At 41.9% G+C, this 19671-nt stretch overlaps 1 protein-coding gene across 1 annotated transcript in view; it reads left to right on the forward strand.

Moving 5' to 3' along the window:
- Positions 1 to 213: 213 nt before the first annotated feature.
- Positions 214 to 19671, forward strand: part of PHIP (pleckstrin homology domain interacting protein) — an 89636-nt gene continuing 70178 nt past the window's right edge. Inside the window, exons 1-5 of the mRNA XM_014949331.1 lie at positions 214 to 359; positions 494 to 592; positions 8610 to 8770; positions 14356 to 14577; positions 15120 to 15220. Of these exons, the coding sequence (XP_014804817.1) occupies positions 8687 to 8770; positions 14356 to 14577; positions 15120 to 15220 (407 nt within the window). The 5' untranslated portion in view covers positions 214 to 359; positions 494 to 592; positions 8610 to 8686. The remainder of the gene's footprint in view (positions 360 to 493; positions 593 to 8609; positions 8771 to 14355; positions 14578 to 15119; positions 15221 to 19671) is intronic.

A 19671-nucleotide genomic window follows, 5' to 3' on the forward strand; every position in this document is an offset into this window, starting at 1 on the left:
AGCGTGTGCTGAATAGAAGAATTAATTAGGACCAGCTGGAAGGAATTATTGTACTTAAAGGTCATTATTTGTTTTTCTTCTTAATATGCTATAATTTTGTTATGAATTTGTGTAACAATCTTGCGGGGGGGGGGGGGGATTAAACCGATAATTCTTCAAAAATATTATGTTCTTTACGGAATGTTTTGTTTGCTCTTTCCTGTAATAGGTGAAATATTACAGACACTTGGCACCTGATCACTTGCTTCAAATATGCCATCGGCTTGGACCGCTTCTAGAGCAAGAAATTCCCCAAAGTGTCCCTGGGGTGCAGACGTTATTAGGAGCTGGCAGACAGTCCTTGCTTCGTACAAACAAAAGTATGAACATTTTACAAGAATTTTTAGAGTTCTTGATGTTTCATGCTTTTCCCGTGTTCTCGCACGAGAAAATGCTTGCCTACATTTTTTTTGTTTGTTTGTTTGTTTGTTTTTGTGTAATTCTTTTAAACCAGGTTGCAAACACGTGGTGTGGAAGGGATCTGCTCTCGCTGCGCTACATTGTGGGAGGCCTCCGGAGTCCCCTGTGAATTATGGCAGTCCACCCAGTATAGGTAAGTCGGTTTTATTCTGGCATTGGAGCTGTAATACCTAATTCCCAGAGTGATTAATTATTGTGGTGATGAGAGCTAAGTAGAAGTTCTGTTTGGATTTGTCCTTTGTGGCGTATACCTCACCTTGAGTATATTTTTATTAAGACATTGTGGTGGTGTGTTTACTGGTTTGTATGTGTGTGGAGGAAAAATGGCTATGGTAAATTCATATCCCAATTCTGTTCTGAAGCTCATTTTGTCTTTGAAGTATGAAATACTTCAAAGCTGTCCAGTCCCTCAAGGGGCTCCAGGAGAGATGGGGAGGGACTCTGGATCAGGGAGGGGAGCCATAGGATGAGGAGGAACAGTTTTAAACTGAAAGAGGGGAGATTGAGATGGGATCTCAGGAAGAACTTCTTTCCTGTGAGGGTGGTGAGAGCCTGGCCCAGGTTGCCCAGAGAAGCTGTGGCTGCCCCATCCCTGGAGGGGTTCAAGGCCAGGCTGGATGGGGCTTGGAGCAACCTGGTCTGGTGGGAGGTGTCCCTGCCCAGGGCAAGGAGTTTGGAACTGGATGATCTTTAAGGTCCCTTCCAACTCCAGCCATTCTGTGATTCCATGGATTGGGAGAGGTATGTGCATATATGTAAGTAATTGAGAGAGCTTAATTTGGGATATTTATGTTATTTCTAATGTTGGAGAAACGAAAAATCAAATCTCAAAATGCATACTGTTACACTTCACCCAGAGAAATGTAGTTGGAACAGCTGAAGCAGGAACACACTACAGCCAAGAAGCTCTTTGGTTGAGCCCAGCCAGTTTTGACTTGGTTGGGTGGCAAAGTGTTTGGTGTCCTAGTACCTCATCCATTTTAAAGCGTAATTTTTCATGCGTTCCACTGTGTTTCTGTAGTCACTTGGAATACAGGAGGAGAACGTTGTTTTGCTGGGTGTTTAGAGCCAAGTTTTCAGAGCCTTCTCAGCTAGTACGTGTATTGGCCAGAGGTAGTTCACTTCAGCCTGGAGCACCTGCATCCGTTCACTGTGGTTTTGTTTTGAGCTGCTATTTTGGTCTTTGTGAAGAGAGTTGTTCTGTGTTGTGCTCTAGATGTGGGGGAGAAAATGCTTGTTGCTGGATAGATTTATGCTCTTGAGTGGCCGTGCGTTAGCTTGAAGGTGGTAAACTTGGAAAATCTTGGGGTAGATGAGCAGCTCTTTCTGCGAGGTGGCTGAAATGCAACCAAATTTTCTAATAGCTGAGATTTCTTCAGTGGTTGGAAAAGGAAATTATTGGTCATGAAAAAGGGCCTTAACCTTTTCCTTTACTTGGAGATACATTTTGGAACATGTTGGAGAAATCTGAGTGGAAGAGGATTGTTCTGCATTGCACTGTTGCTTCCTCTGTGGTATATATAGTTTTTAAAGGGAGAAAGATCAGGGTATGAGATCTGTGGTAGCTGGAGTTGAAAGAAAGCTGTAGAGTTGCCGTGGTAGTGGAATTAAATGTTAAGAAAAATAACTTTCAGACTCGTTTTAGGGAAGAACAAGTAAGGCTTTCTAAATAAATGTTATTTTTATTGAACCTTTTGCAGAGCACTGGATATTTGCAAAATTACAGTTATTTCAACATTTCCCTCTTTTTCATGACCAATAATTTCCTTTTCCAAACATTGAGATAAGTGCTGGTAATGGAATGTTTTTTAACTGGGAAATGTATTTGGATTTTTTGGATGTCTGGTTCAGAGCTGTGTGTGAAAGCATTTGTTTTTGATTTATCTTATTTTAGTCTGATACTCTCAATGAAATCATGAACTGGAATGACACTTCTTTTATAAATTGAGCTATTTCCTTAAATAACTTCTAATTTTTCCCCTGGGAAGGCGGTATTTTATGTATTTGCCCAACAAAAAAAAGAATTGGAACCTATTCTTCAGGCTGAATGAGTTTCAGGTGGAGAACCCTCTAATAGTTGAGGAACAGAAAAGACGCTGAAATCTTTTTTACCTTGTGCAGGACAAATTAATTTATATTTCACTGAATATGCAGAAATAATAATTTGTTTCTTAGCCTGATGAACCAATGCAGTTGTGATGCTGATGGCATGTTCTTTAAATTTTTGTGTACATTGTGCTAGCTGCCTTGTGTGTAGCTGATTTATATGTGGTTAAAATACATCTGTATAAATATGTATTTCCCCAGAAAACTATAGAGTATCTGTATAACATAATAAACAAAACTTGAATATGGAATAATCTTTATCCAGTTGCTATCACTTGTGCAACGTATCTTATAAAAAGTTGCTGAAGTGCTTAATTAAGAAAAAAAGGGCCATGTTGTATGCTAATTTGTCTTGTTAAAGTTCCCATCTTCTTGGATCCTGAAGCAGAAAAAGAACTCTTTTTCTGTAATTTTCAGGAACTGCTTGGCCAGCAGTTCTAAACACCAGCCTAAGAGTACTTTGTGTAATTATATTATTCTGTTAATTATAGTAAAAAACTAGAAAAAAAAACCCCACCTTGTGCTAAAGGACTGTGTAAAAGTAACATCTGGTTACACCTGTTTATTCAAGTTTAAAGTGAATTATACTAAAGTAAATGACTTGTTATGCAAGAAGAAATGGGCTATAGAAGTCTTACAGTACTTACACTATGAGTAAAATAGAAACTGAATAAATACATAGTGAAAGCAAGTGGGATTCTGCTTTTGCAAATATCTTGCCACCTACTTCTCTGAATTAGTACAGGTTGACAGTTACTTTCATTGAACAAATAGATATTATATGTAAATTTTTAGATGGTGTATAGAATTTTTGTATTTAAATTTTATATTTTAAGAAATGCTCCGGTGTCAGCATATTTTCACCTTCCTGAAATGCCCAGAGACAAGCGCTGTCTTGCGTTCTGTTCTGAACAGAGCTCTCAGTGGTTAAATACAACTCAGGAAAGGAAGGGAATACAAGATAAGCCATAATGATTTCTGTGTGTGCTTTTTTTAAATGTAAGTTATACTTGGTACAAAATTAAATTGGGTTTACCACTGACGAGTGGCTAAGGCAGATTACTGTCCCCCATCTTTAAAGGCATATTTCACATTCCAGGATAAGACCGTGTAAATAAGATGATGGAATTGGTCACTGATAAAACTAAAATAAGAAAGCCAAGGGGAAATAAAAATCGGCATAGCTAATGCTGCCATATCTTTCAGATCCCCAGATTTATCTCCCTTTTACAGATTGATGTTTTTCTCTTGAGCTGCTTGTTCTATTTTGGGTGGGGAGTGAGTTAGAGACATTCTAAAACTTCGAAGGCGTTCAAGTTGGTGCCTGTTGCGTGCCTTTGGAGGGTGAGACAACCTGCTGGAAACCTGCTCTAATCTGACAGCTCCCACCCCTTTACCTCCGTCGGCTTGACATCTGTGTTTGATTTGACATTGTTCTAAGGCAAACCAAAAAAAACAAGGTGAGCTTGACTCTTTGAGATGTGTGGTTTTCAGATTAAGGTTGTTGGCAGTAACAGCAGAAGTGAGATTTAAAAAAAAAAATTAAAAAAAAAAATTCCATTTTACTAAGTTGTTTTAAGAGCCTAAATCTCCATTCACAGCTTCAGTTCCTGAGTGGCCTTTATAAAAAAGGAATTTAAGCTCTTAGCTTCAGAGCTTAAGGTTAGAGCGTTTGGATGAGATCTGGGGAAGAACTTGTTTGGTGTGAGGGTGGTGAGAGCCTGGCCCAGGTTGCCCAGAGAAGCTGTGGCTGCCCCATCCCTGGAGGGGTTCAAGGCCAGGCTGGATGGGGCTTGGAGCAACCTGGTCTGGTGGGAGGTGTCCCTGCCCAGGGCAGGGGGTGGGACAGGATGATCTTTAAGGTCCCTTCCAACCCAAACCATTCTGTGATTCTAATCTCTGGAGGTTCCTTCCCATCTCTACCATCCTGTGGTTCTGGGACAGCAGACCATTTCAGTCTTTGAGGCTGGTCATGTTGTACGAAGATGAGCTGCAGCCACCTAAAAACTAGAATCCAATGCATTTTATTTGGAATCAGTTGGTAAGCAGTTGAGAGCAACTTAAATGATAAAATTTGTGGCAAAGTGGTTTTTATGTGTTCAAAACATGAACAGCATACGTGGCTTTCTCAGGCCTTCGGTTCTGCTTCGGTAGTAAATATGAGGGATCCTGATTTTGAAACCAAAATGTTGTTTGGAAGTAAGTGGTGGATTGTCCTCTTGTGTTGCACAACAACCTCTTAATAACAGCTGCTTTTTGTTTGTTTGCTTGTTTTGAATGTTACTTACTTATTTTTAAAGCAGGTTCTAATGTGAGAGTACTAGACAGGCATGTAAAGCTAAGTTAATTTTCATTTCCTTAATTGGCCTGGCATTGGATGGGAGTTCTTTCTGTGCAGCATCCACTTCACAGGGCCCTTTGAGCAAGGAGCAGGCACTCTGTTCTGTTACTTTCTTCTTTCTTCCTTCCAACCCTTCTTTCTTATAAAATCAAAGGCATATAGTTAGTAAAAAGGCATTATTATTATTAAGAGTTGGTAGCCTTTCTCACTCTGGCTTGCACCAGAAAAATCAATTTTAGTATTTGACTGGAGGAATTTATTTTTGAGACACAGCTATTTTTAATTTTTTACCTGTACTTGGAAGGAAAAAATGCTGTTTTGCTGGCAAAGTGTGTGGGTGACGAGTCGGAGTCCTTGGTGTTTGGAATAAAAAGTGGGAATGGGACAGTTGGAGAAATTAAGCTGGGTCGCTTGGCAAATTCACTGAGAGTAAATATAAATGTAGTTAAATGAAAGGCTGTATTGAAGAATAACAGTGGATGTGAGAATTTTGTTTAAAACACAAAAATAACCAGTTTGAGAAGTCTTTTAAAAATTGTATGTTTATGCACAGTGTTCAAGCCTGTGGGAGACTGATTCTTCCCCTCCTCAATTGCAGGATCTTGGAAAAAAGTTTTCTTCCCATAGAATGTAGTTTCATAATACTGTTTTTTTTCCATGTCAAATCACTTTTTAATTCACTCAATTTTATTTGTAACCAATTTCGGGATTTTTGTATGTTTTAAGTTTTGACCAGAGCCAAAGAGTGAGAGAGATCCCACTTTCTTGTGTCCAATATCACAGCATTTCCTCTTCTTTCCTCCAGGAGGTTGATTTTTACTGAGCAAGGGCTCTTTCACCTCTTGACTTTAGGGATGTGTGAACTAGTAGCAAGTTGCCTGTTAGGAAAGTATGATCAGAAATGCTGGCTTGGGTTCTGTTAAACTTAATCCTCAGTGATTTAAAAAAAAACAACAAACCAATCAAACCACACCCAAACTTGAAATATATCTCAAGTAGTTGAAATGGTTTTTCATGAACTCCGATGTATATTACAAATCAGATGCTGAATGAAGTCATGGGTTGCTTTATCCTGGTTAGTTTCGATTTATTGACAGGCCATCTCTGCAAATTAAACTTGTAGTTAAACTTTTTTCCTTTTTTGTGAGCTATGGCTTCATTTGAAGGCATCACTAGAAGCTGATTTCCAACAACCATCTCTGTCTTACATTAGGAGCAAACAAAACGTAACTTCTGAGTAGGTTGATACTATTGTGTTGTGACAAAGACCTTCCTTTTTTCTGTATGTGTGTATGTGTGTTTGGGTGTTGGGTTTTTTTTGTTGTTTGGGGGTTTTTTGGGGCATGTGACTCTTGTGTTTTTTTTTAAACTGTAGGATGATTTGTCAGAAACCAAAACTAGATGTATCTTGTGACTGAACTAATCTTGGTTTCTTGCTGTTCTAAAGCAGACTGTTGGCAAGGAACAGCTTTGTCATCAAGCGAATGCATCTTTGTCTTGTGTGAAGGGAGGGTGAAGAGGAAAGAGGAAATAGTAGAGTCTCAAGACAGTAGTGGCACATTGACTAGAAGCTCCTCACTCCACAAGTAATGATCCTTGATCCTGCTCCTTCACAAAGGATCTTGACCTGGGAAGCTTTCCCTGACTCCTTGGGCTACGTAGGCAGTCAACTGAAATGTTTCAGAGATGTTCTTGTGGCCTGAGGCCAGTGGGCTTGGCAGTTGTCCACACCACTAAGTGCTTTTGCTCCTTATAGAGTAGCTACAATCCACTTTGCGTATTTAATGTAGTTTGACCTGTGCTGACTCATGAACCAGTGTCTGGTTGGTCTGGGCCAAACCCAAGCAATGCCAGAGGTTTGTAGCTGTTCCATGGTTGGTGCTGTAGAGTGAATGTGATTCCATGCCCACATCCCTGCCCTGGTCCTGCCCCCTTCGCTTCTACAGACATAGAATCACAGAATGGTTTGGGTTGTTCCCTTTGCTTCTACAGACATAGAATCATAGAGTGGTTTGGGTTGGAAGGGACCTTAAAGATCATCCAGTTCCCACCCTCTGCCCTGGGCAGGGACACCTCCCACCAGACCAGGTTGCTCCAAGCCCCATCCAGCCTGGCCTTGAACCCCTCCAGGGATGGGGCAGCCACAGCTTCTCTGGGCAACCTGGGCCAGGCTCTCACCACCCTCACACCAAAGAAGTTCTTCCTAATATCTGTAATCTAAATCTCTCCTCTTTCAGTTTAAAACTGTTCTCCCTCGTCCTGTGGCTCCCCTCCCTGATCCAGAGTCCCTCCCCATCTCTCCTGGAGCCACTTTAGGGACTGCAAGGGGCTATAGGAGCCTCCCTGGAGCCTTCTTTTCTCCAGGTTGAACACCCCAAGTTCTCTCAGCCTGTCCTCACAGCAGAGGGGCTCCAGCCTTTCCAACAGGTCCATGTCCTTCCTGTGCTGAGGACTCCAGAGCTGGACACATGGCTCAGGTGGGGACTGCCTGGAGCAGAGGGGCAGAATCCCCCCTGGCCCTGCTGGCCACGCTGCTGGGGATGCAGCCCAGGATGTGGGGGGCTTTCTGGGCTGCCAGTGCACATTGCCAGCTCATGTTGAGCTTCTCATCCACCAGCACCCCCAAGCCCTTCTCCTCAGGGCTGCTCTCAATCCATCCTGGCCTTGGTCACAGAGAAAGAATGACAAACCAGAGTTGTAGTGAAAGTATCTGCTGTCTTTCTTGGCACTGATAGATCTCGTTTTTCAGGTGTGTGTCGTGCTGTGGATGTTGTTGGGTGTTTATGGCTTTACTTTTCATGTATTCAGAAGCTGAAGATCTGAATATATTACCTGCTTTACCACAATTTGGTGGAATATAGAATCTAACACCATTGCCATTCATTGGTCTGATGATGATAAGGGGAACTGTTGACTAATATCTATGAATCCATTCATAAAAGCAATATAGTCTGTTGCTTTATTGCTGCATGAGTAGCAGTTTAAAATTAGTATCGCTGAGATTTATTTTTATTTACTGAAGCTCTTGATTGAAGATTTCCATCTTGAAGATTTCCTGCTCCCGGACCTTCTTAGCTTTTAAACTTGAAAAAACTCCCAAAGTCTTTGAGTAAGGCTCTGTTAGTCAAAATCAGAATTTTCTGTAAGGTTTTGGTAAATCGATATGTAAATATTTTCTTAGGGTTTTCTTTGTTGGTTGTTGTTTTTGTTCTGTTGTGAGTAGCGATATTTTAAAAAAGAAATTGATTTATCTTGCAAGTGGTGGATGAATGTTTGATGGCGTAGACCTCAAGAAACCTCAAGCTGCCTTGAAGAAGGTGTGAATGTTTGCTGTTCTTCAGGTAACAGCTGTATGGAAGTTCTTATGCTTATTAAATTTGAGGTAGTTCACTCCTCCACGGGAGCTGCTTCAGTCCTCCTGAATTTCTCATACTTGGTATAAAATCAGAAACATACATTTTGGTACTTAAATTTGAAAGTTGTATTGCATTTTTGTGCTCTGCCTCGATACTTCTTTGTATGTTTTTATCAGAGGCTACTTTTATACATATTTTTCCCGAACTGTGGCAAAATGAATTACTAGTTATCTGTTCATATGGCAGGTGGCCCGGTGTTGAAATAAACTTTCCATCCTGAAGAAGTATTTTAGTTTGTGACCCCTATATAAATGCTGTCTCTTCTTTTGTCTTTCCGCATTTGGTAGTGGATACCCTGTTTTCAAGAAAACTAAATGGAAAATACAGACTGGAACGCCTTGTTCCCACTGCAGTCTATCAACACATGAAGATGCACAAACGGATTTTAGGACACTTATCCTCTGTCTACTGTGTAACTTTTGACCGGACTGGCAGGCGAATATTCACTGTAAGTACCAAATCTTTATTTTGTGAGTTCTTTTTTAAAGTACAAACAGCATATCACCTAATTGTTTCCAGAACCTAAATGTACTGATAATGTGTATCAAAGGCAGCTAAATGCTTTATTGCTGTTACTCTCCGATATGCTTTTTGATAACCATGCTATTTTGCATGTTAAATTAGTTTTGGCATACATGTCTTAAAGCTAGATGTGATGGTAATTGCTGATTGGTGTAATTCAGTCTGAAAACTCGGGTTATTTTTAGTGGGAAGGAATTGCCCTGTGTAGGTTCTTTCCTCTGGACTTGTGTTCTTTGGCAAAAACATAAGTTTATGTTGGAGTTCAGCAATAGGACGAGGAGCACCAGTTTTAAACTGAAAGGAGATTGAGATGAGATCTCAGGAAGAACTTCTTTGCTGTGAGGGTGGTGAGAGCCTGGCCCAGGTTGCCCAGAGAAGCTGTGGCTGCCCCATCCCTGGAGGGGTTCAAGGCCAGGCTGGATGGGGCTTGGAGCAACCTGGTCTGGTGGGAGGTGTCCCTGCCCAGGGCAGGGGGTGGGAACTGGATGGTCTTTAAGGTCCCTTCCAACCCGAACCATTCTGTGATTCTGTAAGCAAAAGAACCGACCACCACTACAGAATTTGATTAGAAAGTCAGAGAAGACAGTCAATATGGAAGTAACGATTATTTTGACTCTTATCTGTAACTTCTGTTAAATTTAGACAATGAATATTAAGTTTAATAACCTGGTTTGGTACTCACTCAGGTTTGGTACAACATGCTGATGGTAATGAGAAAGCTGAAAGTGCACATGGTGTGTTGTAATAAATGTTGGTTGACAAGGAATTGTCTTTATGAGATCCCAGGAACTGGGTTGTTTGGGTTTTCTGTACGGGTGTTCTTAGTATTTTTAATGATTTCTTTTTTGTTGTTGTTTTAAAAAAATAATTGTCTGAAATAATTACTGAAATGGCAAGTTTCTCAAGGAATGGGAATTATAAAAACGTGTAGATGTCAGTGTAATCTGGATTTCTTAGTAAGTGGTCCATTTCAGCAGAGCCAAAGTTCTCTTGAATACACACCTCGTGCCAGCCTGGTACACTTGGCTGTGTTTATCATCTTCCCAGGAACACTGGATGTAGTCGATACTGTTGTGGATCCAGGAGCTGGATTGTGCACTTTCTAACCTTGTGGCAGTTCTCCTACTTTATGTATTACAGTCCTGACTTCTAAAATTCTTTCAATGCCGTTGTAAATATAATTTGTCCTTTTGCCCACGTGCATCTTGCTTTGTTGTGTAGAGGGATGTGTGTTTATGTTGGGGTTGGAAGGGACCTCTGGAGATCATCTCCTCCAGCCCCCTGACAGAGCAGGGTCACCCAGAGCAGGTCCCACAGGAACGTGTCCAGGGGGGTTGGAATGTCTCCAGAGAAGGAGACTCCACCACCTCTCTGGGCAGCCTCTGCCAGGGCTCTGCCACCCTCACAGGAAAGAAGTTCCTCCTCATGTTTAGATGGAACTTCTTGTCTTCCAGTTTGTGCCCGTTCCCTCTTGTCCTGTCCCTGGGCACCACTGAAAAAGACTGGCCCCTTCCTCTTGAAGCCCACTAAAGTAGAAGAACCTGAAATAAAATGGGGTGAAGACGGGGGAGTAATATCGCTTCTACCACCCCAGTGCTTTGCTGGCAGGTCCTCTGCTGACAGATACGCTGGTGTCCTCCTACAACTGCTTGAAAGAGGTCCCAGTTTAGATCATGATTACTTCAATGTAATGTTAAAGTGTCCATAGAAATTAATAGTGGCTGGTGAATTTTCATTTTGAAGGGCCTGGGACAGACCTCCTTACGTCACCGTTTTCGGGTAAATCTGGTGGGTTTTGTGTAGATGTTCAAGTGTTTTTTTGCAAGTGGAAACCCATGGTTGGTGTTCCAGATGGCAGCAGAGCCCATGTTGCTGGAGCTGACGTGATGTAGGCAGTGGATAAACGGTCACGAACTGTCTTCTTGTAATTGTGTCTCTATAGTGAAACGCTGCCAATTCTGTTCAGTCTGGACCGCTGCAATTTCTAAAGTCTGTAGCATAGTAAGTAGAAATAGGGTTTTATAACCAAAAGTAAGCCAGATTTTGTTCCAGACATGTCTGTTGCCAGCCTGTAAATTTCCCTGCATCAACAGGGAGTCGTTCTTGCTCTGTGTTTTTACTCTACAACCTCCAGCGTTCCGTGTGACACTAGCAAGATAAGAGCTTGTTTTAGATTTATAATTGGTTTTAGAAGATGCATCATAACTGTTTCCTTTTCCTCCTGACCTCTGAGGGGATTGAAAGCCTCTAAATTCAAGTTCTATTTATGTCCTGCGTCAAATTAAAAGAAAAAGAAAGTGATCTCAGCACATTTTTGAGTCATACTCTTCTGGGAGATGTTATCTTTGCTAGGAAGATGATGCTCTTAGTTTGCCTAAAGGCAGCGAGAACAGGACATGATGCAGTTTGCCTGCTAACCAGTAGCTCATGCAATGCCTGTTTCCATTTATATTGTTCTATGAATTTCACAAGAGATTTCTGAAGATCAACCTCTTCCCTTTTTTCTGAATCTACTAAAATATTCTTAATACACAAACTGTTGTCTTGGTAATTTAGTGGTTTTTTTTTAATTAACGTGAATTAAGGCATGTTCACATGTAAAGACACAGCTAAAAGACTTATCAGTGAAGAAAACCTCATTATTTCTGAGGCTGTGTAATCTGGATCTCTTGAAAAGCCTGACTTGGAGAACGAGGCAGAGTAAGAGAAAGAAGAGTTGGCTTCTGGTTCCTGCACTACTTCACTTTCTGACTGCGAAGAAGGATGATGGCCAACTCCTTTTCCCAGCCTTTATCTTCCTGTCTGCTCCGAGATTCCTCTTTCTAGGGAATAACAGACAGTGGTGTGGAATAGTCTCTGTGTGAGGTTTCCAACCCCAGATTAATTTGTAGGTTTTTTGGCAGTTTCACTTCAGCCCACAAGTCTGTGTAAGGGTCGGAAAATGAACTGCTCCCATCCATACCTTGGCAGTGCCGTCATCGGTTCTTCCCCGGTGCTGAACTCCTTCTAGGATTCCCTTCTGACAAATGCTCTTCAATAGGCACGTAATTCGTAGCAGTTGCAGACATAAGGTTGGAAACGGGAGTGGTGGTGTGAGCCAATGCCCTTGCTAACACCCCTGCAACAGCATTTTAAGAGTTGTGAATTGTCCCATTCAGTTCAGGCAGAATCCCGTCAATTTCTTTGAACTCTAATATTGTTATCTTGGCACGATGCTACAGAATTTACAATCTTACCCAAGTCTTTTTTATTTTCTTCTTTTTTTCTTTTCCTTTTTTCTTGTTGAAAGTTGATAACAGTTGTTTATGTTTTCTGTGCAGTGGAGAGATATAACACATCCTTCTACAGCTATATTATTGCCACCTGGTAGGGAGTGGGCTGGTTTTATGCCGATCTTCTTTCCGTGGTTTGTTGTTCCTAAAGAGACCTCTGAGGCCCTTCTAGATGGCATTAGGTCCCACAACTAGTTTTTCTGGCTGATCATTTTACATCTTTTAAGTTGTCTGGTGTGCAGGTTGCTCTCCATCAGTTACGTTCCGGAAGCAGCATTTCAGGAGTCTCACAATGCAGGGTTTGGGTTATTGATTTCCTTTTTCTTTTTCTTTTTCTTTTTTTTTTTATTGATTTCCTTTTTCTTTTTCTTTTTTTTTTTTTTTTCATTTTGCTGTGCTTTGAACAATCTGTTCATCCCGTAAAATGACTAGAGGCTGTAAGCTTACTGTAAAGTCAGTAGCTTATTCATAATATTGATCTGTACGATGTGAGAATTGCAGAAGCGTGTTTATGTAATATGTGTAGTTTGGTAGACAGAGCATTTTATATATATATATATATTTTTTTTTTTTAAATCTATGTAGCTCCAAGAAGAATGGGACTAGTGGTTTGCTGATGATACAAAACTGGGAGGGGTTGCTGCCACACCAGAAGGCTTTGCTGCCACACAGTGAGACCTGGACAGGCTGGATAGTAGGGCAGAGAGGAACCTGATGAAGTTCAACAAGGGCAAGTGTTGGGTGCTGCACCTGGGGAGGAATAACCCCCCCCCACCAGGACAGGTTGGAGAGCAGCTCTGAGGAGAAAGACCTGGGAGTCCTGGTGGACAACAGGATGCCCATGAACCAGCAGTGTGCTCTTGTGGCCAAGAAGGCCAATGGCACCCTGGGGTGCATCAGGAAGAGTGTGTCATCCTGCCCCTCTGCTTTGCCCTGGGGAGGCCCCATCTGGAACACTGGGTCCAGTTCTGGGCTCCCCAGTTCCAGAAGGACAGGGAACTGCTGGAGAGAGTCCAGCAGAGGTCTACAAAGATGCTGAGGGGCCTGGAGCATCTTGCTTATGAGGAAAGGCTGAGGGACTTGGGTCTTTTTAGTCTGGAGAAGAGAAGACTGAGGGGGGATCTGATCAACACCTATAAATACTGAAAGGGTGGGTGTCAGGAGGATGGGACCAGTCCTTTTTCAGTGGTGCCCAGGGACAGGACAAGAGGGAACAGGCACAAAACTTGAACAGAGGAAGTTCCACCTAAACGTGAGGAGGAACTTCTTTGCTGTGAGGGTGGCAGAGCCCTGGCAGAGGCTGCCCAGAGAGGTGGTGGAGTCTCCTTCTCTGGAGACATTCAAACCCTCCTGGACACGTTCCTGTGGGACCTGCTCTGGGTGACCCTGCTCTGGCAGGGGGTTGGAGGAGATGATCTCCAGAGGTCCCTTCCAACCCCATGTCATTCTGGGATTCTGTGAATGTAAGTGGGTGTAATGCTAAATGACAAAACGTTACTGATTCATCATTCATTTCACAATTAATGTAAATTTTCATTTTCATGTATTGCACCAGCCTTTTCTGTTTCTGCTGGAGATTTGGAAGAAGTGTCTTCCTGAAGAGCATTAATCCAACTGGATTTGTGCTCTGTCTTATAAAGGCATCAAGCTTTGTATGTACTGTTGTGAATTAATGTAAGCTTGTGTTGTGTTTTGGAAGAGAGACTGAGAGAGCTGGGACTCTTTAGTCTGGAGCAGAGAAGGCTGAGGGGAGACCTTATCAACGCCTACAAGTATCTCAAGGGAGGGTTGAAGGAGGAGGGAGCCAGACTCTTTTCAGTGGTTCCCACTGAGAGGACGAGGGGCAACGGGCACAAGTTGGAACATAAGAGGTTCCACTCAAATATGAGGAGAAACTTCTTCACGGTGAGGGTGACAGAGCCCTGGAACAGGCTGCCCAGGGAGGGTGTGGAGTCCCCTTCCTTGGAGATTTTCAAGACCCGCCTGGATGCTCCTGAGTAACATGCTCTAGCTCTAGGCAATCCTGCTTCAGCAGGGGAGTTGGACTAGATGATCTCTATGGTCCCTTCCAACTCTAGAAATTCAGTGAAATTCAGTGAATGCGGTGTGAAGAACTGTTAAAAACATGAGGGGGGATTGTTTATCCATGTAGGACACTAGTTTTTAAGTTTTTCATGTTAATTTACTGTAACATCAAAGCAACTAATGGTGGTTGAAATGATTTCTGCCTTACTTCTAGGGCTCAGATGACTGCCTCGTGAAGATCTGGGCGACGGACGATGGAAGGCTGTTGGCCACCCTGAGAGGGCACGCGGCCGAAATATCCGACATGGCGGTGAACTACGAGAACACCATGATCGCTGCTGGGAGCTGCGACAAAATGATCCGCGTTTGGTGCCTTCGGACCTGCGCGCCCTTGGCCGTTCTGCAGGGCCACAGCGCCTCCATAACCTCCCTGCAGGTAGGTCCATGCCTGAAATGCATCGTTGGACTGAAAAAGGAACCACCTGAGAACGGTCTGTGTGATAAAGATGGGAGCTAAGCTCTGAAGTGAGAAGGAATTTTCACCGTTTATAGTGAAATAACATATTTATTGTCAAAATGCCTGAACCCTTGTTGAAAAAAAATAGCGTGATGCATGTAGGTAGTTGTATTTGGTGGTGTGGTTCCTTTGCAGGTGGTGGTTCTGAGTGCAGGTAACGTTGAGAGCTGCAGTCACTGCTGAATATTTTGGGATTTTTTTTTTTGTGGCCTTGCCTGTTGTTGCACAACTCGGGTTGTGGGGAGGGAGAACCCAGAGTCCTTTGGCAAGTAACCCAGGAGGGGTGTTCTGAACAAAGAGAGTGCAGCAGCGTGTTGTTTTGGTGTTCATTGCCATTTGTTTTCCTTATACTTGATTATTTTTCTTGGTGAGAAGTCAATGACTTAAGGAACTCCTCAGCACATCTGGAACAAATTAACAGGAGACCTTTTTCTTTTTTTCTTCCCCCCTTTTCCCCCCAGTTCTCTCCACTGTGCAGTGGCTCAAAGAGATACTTATCTTCAACCGGGGCAGATGGAACAATATGCTTTTGGCTGTGGGATGCTGGCACCCTTAAAATAAAGTTAGTTGTGATTTTATTTGTTGCTATTTCTTTCTTTTTATCTTTTATCCTTTTTTTTTTTTTTTCAATTAAGAATGCTGTACAAATGTTTTGAGAAAAATTTGACTTGTTACTGACTGGTTATTGGGTATGATCTATTTCTGATGTAGCTACAGCTTGCTTATCTTTTAAGGACTAAGTTGATAATGTAACATTTTGTGGAATGAAGGAAATAACTGTATACCTGGTTTTGCTGTATTTGGTAATTTATTAAAAAAGTCTTAGGATTATTTTTTTTTTGGGGGGTGTAATATGATGTCAAAGTTGGTCCTTTCTGATTCTTTTCTCATCTCTTAATCCCAAATGAAATGAAAATTATATTGATGAAATGATTGCAATTTAGACTGGAAAACCCTAGAATGAATTAAGAGGGGATATTTTTGATGTTTGTTCTTTCTTTATCTGTATTACCTTTTCGTGGTCGCTCTTTACTGTAGTGTGGCAGGAGGCAGAATTTGTGGGCAGCTGCATGTTGGTGGCTGAAGTTGGGCCTGAAGTTTCTGCCTTCAAAGTATAAGATGATATAAATGTTGTCAGGACCCTCAAATAGAGATAGGTTGTTTAGGCTTTTTTTAATTAACTTGTTCAATGGCTTTCAAATGCTTTTTGCTCCTTTTCCGTTATCGCAAAACACTTGTACCTTAAAGTTGAAAAATGTTTTAGTAATTATGAGTAATTTGGCTTTGGGGATGGGAGGTGGTTCTTATGGATAGATTTTCCTGGCAAGTAGGTTCCATTTTTTTGTAGTTTTGGTAATTGCTGTTAGAATCTCTTTCTTGTGGTGTGCTGCGGTTGTGCAGGGCTTGTAGGTGCATTTGCCTGGGAACTGCTCTGGTTGTATGGACCTTAACTATTTTGATGTTCTCTGGGTGTTTTGGCTCTTTTTTTTGGTACTGTAGATGAAGCTGCTTCTCAGGCTGTTAATCCTCTGCTGCTGTAAAGACAGACTTTCCTTCTCACTGAGGAGAGGAGGACATGGCTCACATTCTCATTTTTAACATGCAGAGGAGAGGAGTTGCCCCCATGTTATTTTTCTTAAGGTCTCTTAAGTCTGAGCTCTTGTTGACAAGGTGAAACCTTCATCTACCTGATTTGTAAACCTTTTGAGCCCACGTCTTTCTCTCTCCTAATTTTTTCCTTCCTCTCTTTTCCCCTTTTCCTAAGTAAGTTCAAGTCTATGGAACTGAATTTTGAAACAAATCCCATTATTAGAGAACAGCAGAATCCATGAGACTTAAGTGGGTTAGACCATATGAACTGGGAGAGGAATGTGTAGAAATCCTGAATGTTTGGGTGAATCAGAGTTGAACGGGATTTGTCCAGAGGTAAAACTTCAGGGAGTGAGAAAGCTGGTGTCAGTTATGACAGGGGATTCTCAACTAATTCCTTTCTGTGGTGATATTTAAGTGTAGAATAAATCTTTTCAGTGAGATGTGCTCAGTAAATACTAAAGGAGTAAAAGATTTGTGAGTAATGCTTTAATTTATAAGTAGTCACAGCAGATGTGATCAGGCAGTGGCAAAGGGAAACCAGATGAGTTCAGGTGTCCTGTGAGAGCAGCAAGGACCTGGTTCTGGTAACCCAAGTCAGTGATTCGTGTTGCTCAATGATGGAGTAAATTTTGAGACTGGAATTTGCACCCTCCTTACTTTCTGTTTGGGAAGTATTTTGTACAGAGAAACCCTTTAAGCTGCATTTCTTCAGTCTGGAAAAAGATGACATGAACAGTCATGAATATTGTGAGGAATTACTTGTTGGCCCTTACTGTACTGAGGTTATCAAGGTGGCCAATTCCAGGTGGGAAGGAGATGGTTCTTTATAAAATGTGCAGTTAAGTTATGAAACTCCTTGCCTTATGATATTATGCATTATACAAAGATATTTAAAGGCAGTGTGTGCTTTTTCTGCTCTTACATACCACTTTTGGCTGCTTCGGTGGCAGGGCATTGGTTTTAGATCTTGGTTTGAACTTAGTAGAGCTGTTACATATTTGATGTAATTGATGCTTTTTCATCCAAGCTAAAACTTGTTAAAATTATGGTAAAGTCTGAATAAGTCTTTTGGGACTGGAACATAACTGTATGTCGTTTACGATATCAAAATAGTTGGAAACCCAGTAAAGTCTTAATGCAGCTCTTCCTGAGCTGAAAAGAATGGTAGTTCAGGGGAATTCCTTAGTTACAGGAAGTTTTACTTAATGTGCTAAACTGTAAACTTTTCAACCTATGTTTGTCCTGCTCATTTCAGTAAATGAAACTTAATGATACTGGGAAACCAAGACTCCAGTGTAATTTTCCACAGTTATCTCTAGAAAGGAGGAAAGCTGGCAGAGAAAAGATCTCTTCCCACAAATATTTAAGGTCTGAGCTTGCTGCCCTGTATCTCGGTTCCAGCACAGCCCCCAGCCCAGAAAGGAGAAATGGGGGCTTTCAAGTAAGACCAGAAGATCTGAGTGCCATGGGTGAAGGTGCTGTCACATCCCTTTCATGCTCCTCCTGAGCTTTACTGCAACTTGTCCTTCAAGAATCCCATTGCTGTTGGTGATGACAGCGTGTTACTAAATCATCCAGTGCTTTTAATGGGGACTGGTGGCAAAGTCTTGAAATTTCAGCTGCTTAAAAGAAAAAAAAAAAAAGAGAGAGAAGGGAAATACGTACAGACACACCTCACCCCCTGCACTACTTGAATCATCTGACAGTGAGTTAAGATGATGAGCTGTTGGGCAGCCTCATGATGATCATGGGGTAGATTGTAGTTTGAGGATGACTGGCAGCACCAGCAATACTTGGCTGAACTTTTTCATGAAATATGGGAAAGGCAGCATTTGGATACACTACTGTGTTTGGGGGGCTCTCGAATGGAAAATAATCTGGTTGGTTCTTAACTGCACTGGAAACTGTTTCAGTGGAACCCAGCTTGGGTGGTGAAGTTACTGGATCAACTCCCTGTCTCTAACTGAAAATTGGGTTTAGTCCCTCCTGGGAACTCCCTCTAAAGGGAATGTTTCCCTGTCAGCTTCTTCAGGAAAAAGGAAAATTTGAAATTTTTCTTTATTCCCCACTTAGAGAATAAGATCAAAATATTACAGAGCGATTATTTATCTCAACAGATCATGAAAAATTGGAAAAGTCACTACTTTGAAAACTGGAGTATTTGCCATTAAAATGGTCTTTGACCTCCTTTAACCCTTCTAATGTCTCATCCCCTGCCCCAGCTCTGGTTAGTTTTCTTATCTCTGCAAATGTTTGTTTTGTTTCATTCTTAGATCGCAAACATCCTTATGTTCAGCTTTACCAGCCCCTCTGCTGCAGTATTCATAGTATCTCTGAAATTAGAGGCTCCCAGTTTTTGGATAACCTCATTGAGGCATGTTTGGTACCAAGGTCACACATATGGCCCAGGCAGGAGGTGGTTGGTGACAGAGCTCTGTTCTGATAAACTGCAAAAGGACACATGTTACAGGAGATTTGGTGCCATTGGATGAGAGATTAGACACTGGTTTCCAATTAGAGGAGTCATAGAATTGCCCAGGTTGGAAGGGACCTTTCCTTTCATCAAGTCCAACCATCAACCTAACTCTGATAAAAAGAAACCATCACTAAATGATGTCTCTAAGCACTATGTCAACCCATCTTTTAAATCCCCCCAGGGATGGTGCCTCAGCCACCTCCCTGGGCAGCCCATTCCAAGGTTTAAGAACCCTTTACGTGTCAAAATTTTTCCCAATATCCAATCTGAACCTCCCCTGGTTCAACTTGAGGCCGTTTCCTCCTGTCCCATCACCTGTTCCTTGAGCAAAGAGACCGGCCACCCTGGCTACACCCTCCTTTCAGGGAGGTTGGGTTGAATGGAAGGGTTGGTAGTTTCTTTAGGTAAGGTAGTCAAGGAATGTGGCCCAAACCAGATGGGAAATCAATTAAAAATTCAGTCAATCAAGACTTTCCCCATATTTAGTCACCTGTTGCTATTCTGGATGGCGATAGAAAACACGAGTCAGATCCTGTGTCAGTTCACAGGAGGGAGAAGAGAGAGAATCAGCCTTGGGTCAGCTGAAATTCAAGAATAATCTGCCTCAAGTTTAAGGTTAGAATTACTCAAATTTGTTGCACTGCAAAATACTTGAACGTGTATCTTCTCTGAGAAAGGTAATGAGTGTTCTTATTATTCTTCTACCACCTGTTTGGGTCATGAGTAGTTTCCCGTGTTAGTCTGTGACTGGCAGAACTGTCTCACAGACTTGGATAGAGGAGCTTCTTATACTTCTTTTCTTCTTTTCTATCTTTCACACACCATAATTAAAAAGGGGGGGAAAAAAACCTTAGGAAAAACCTGTGCTGATGATTTTGGTGTTACTGTTTTGGACCAGAGGTTGATTACTCAGTTGTCATCGGTGGGGTGTGATACTTCCCATC

The sequence above is a fragment of the Calidris pugnax genome, unplaced genomic scaffold, assembly GCF_001431845.1.
Source record: "Calidris pugnax isolate Ruff unplaced genomic scaffold, ASM143184v1 scaffold132, whole genome shotgun sequence".
Classification (NCBI taxonomy): domain Eukaryota; kingdom Metazoa; phylum Chordata; class Aves; order Charadriiformes; family Scolopacidae; genus Calidris; species Calidris pugnax.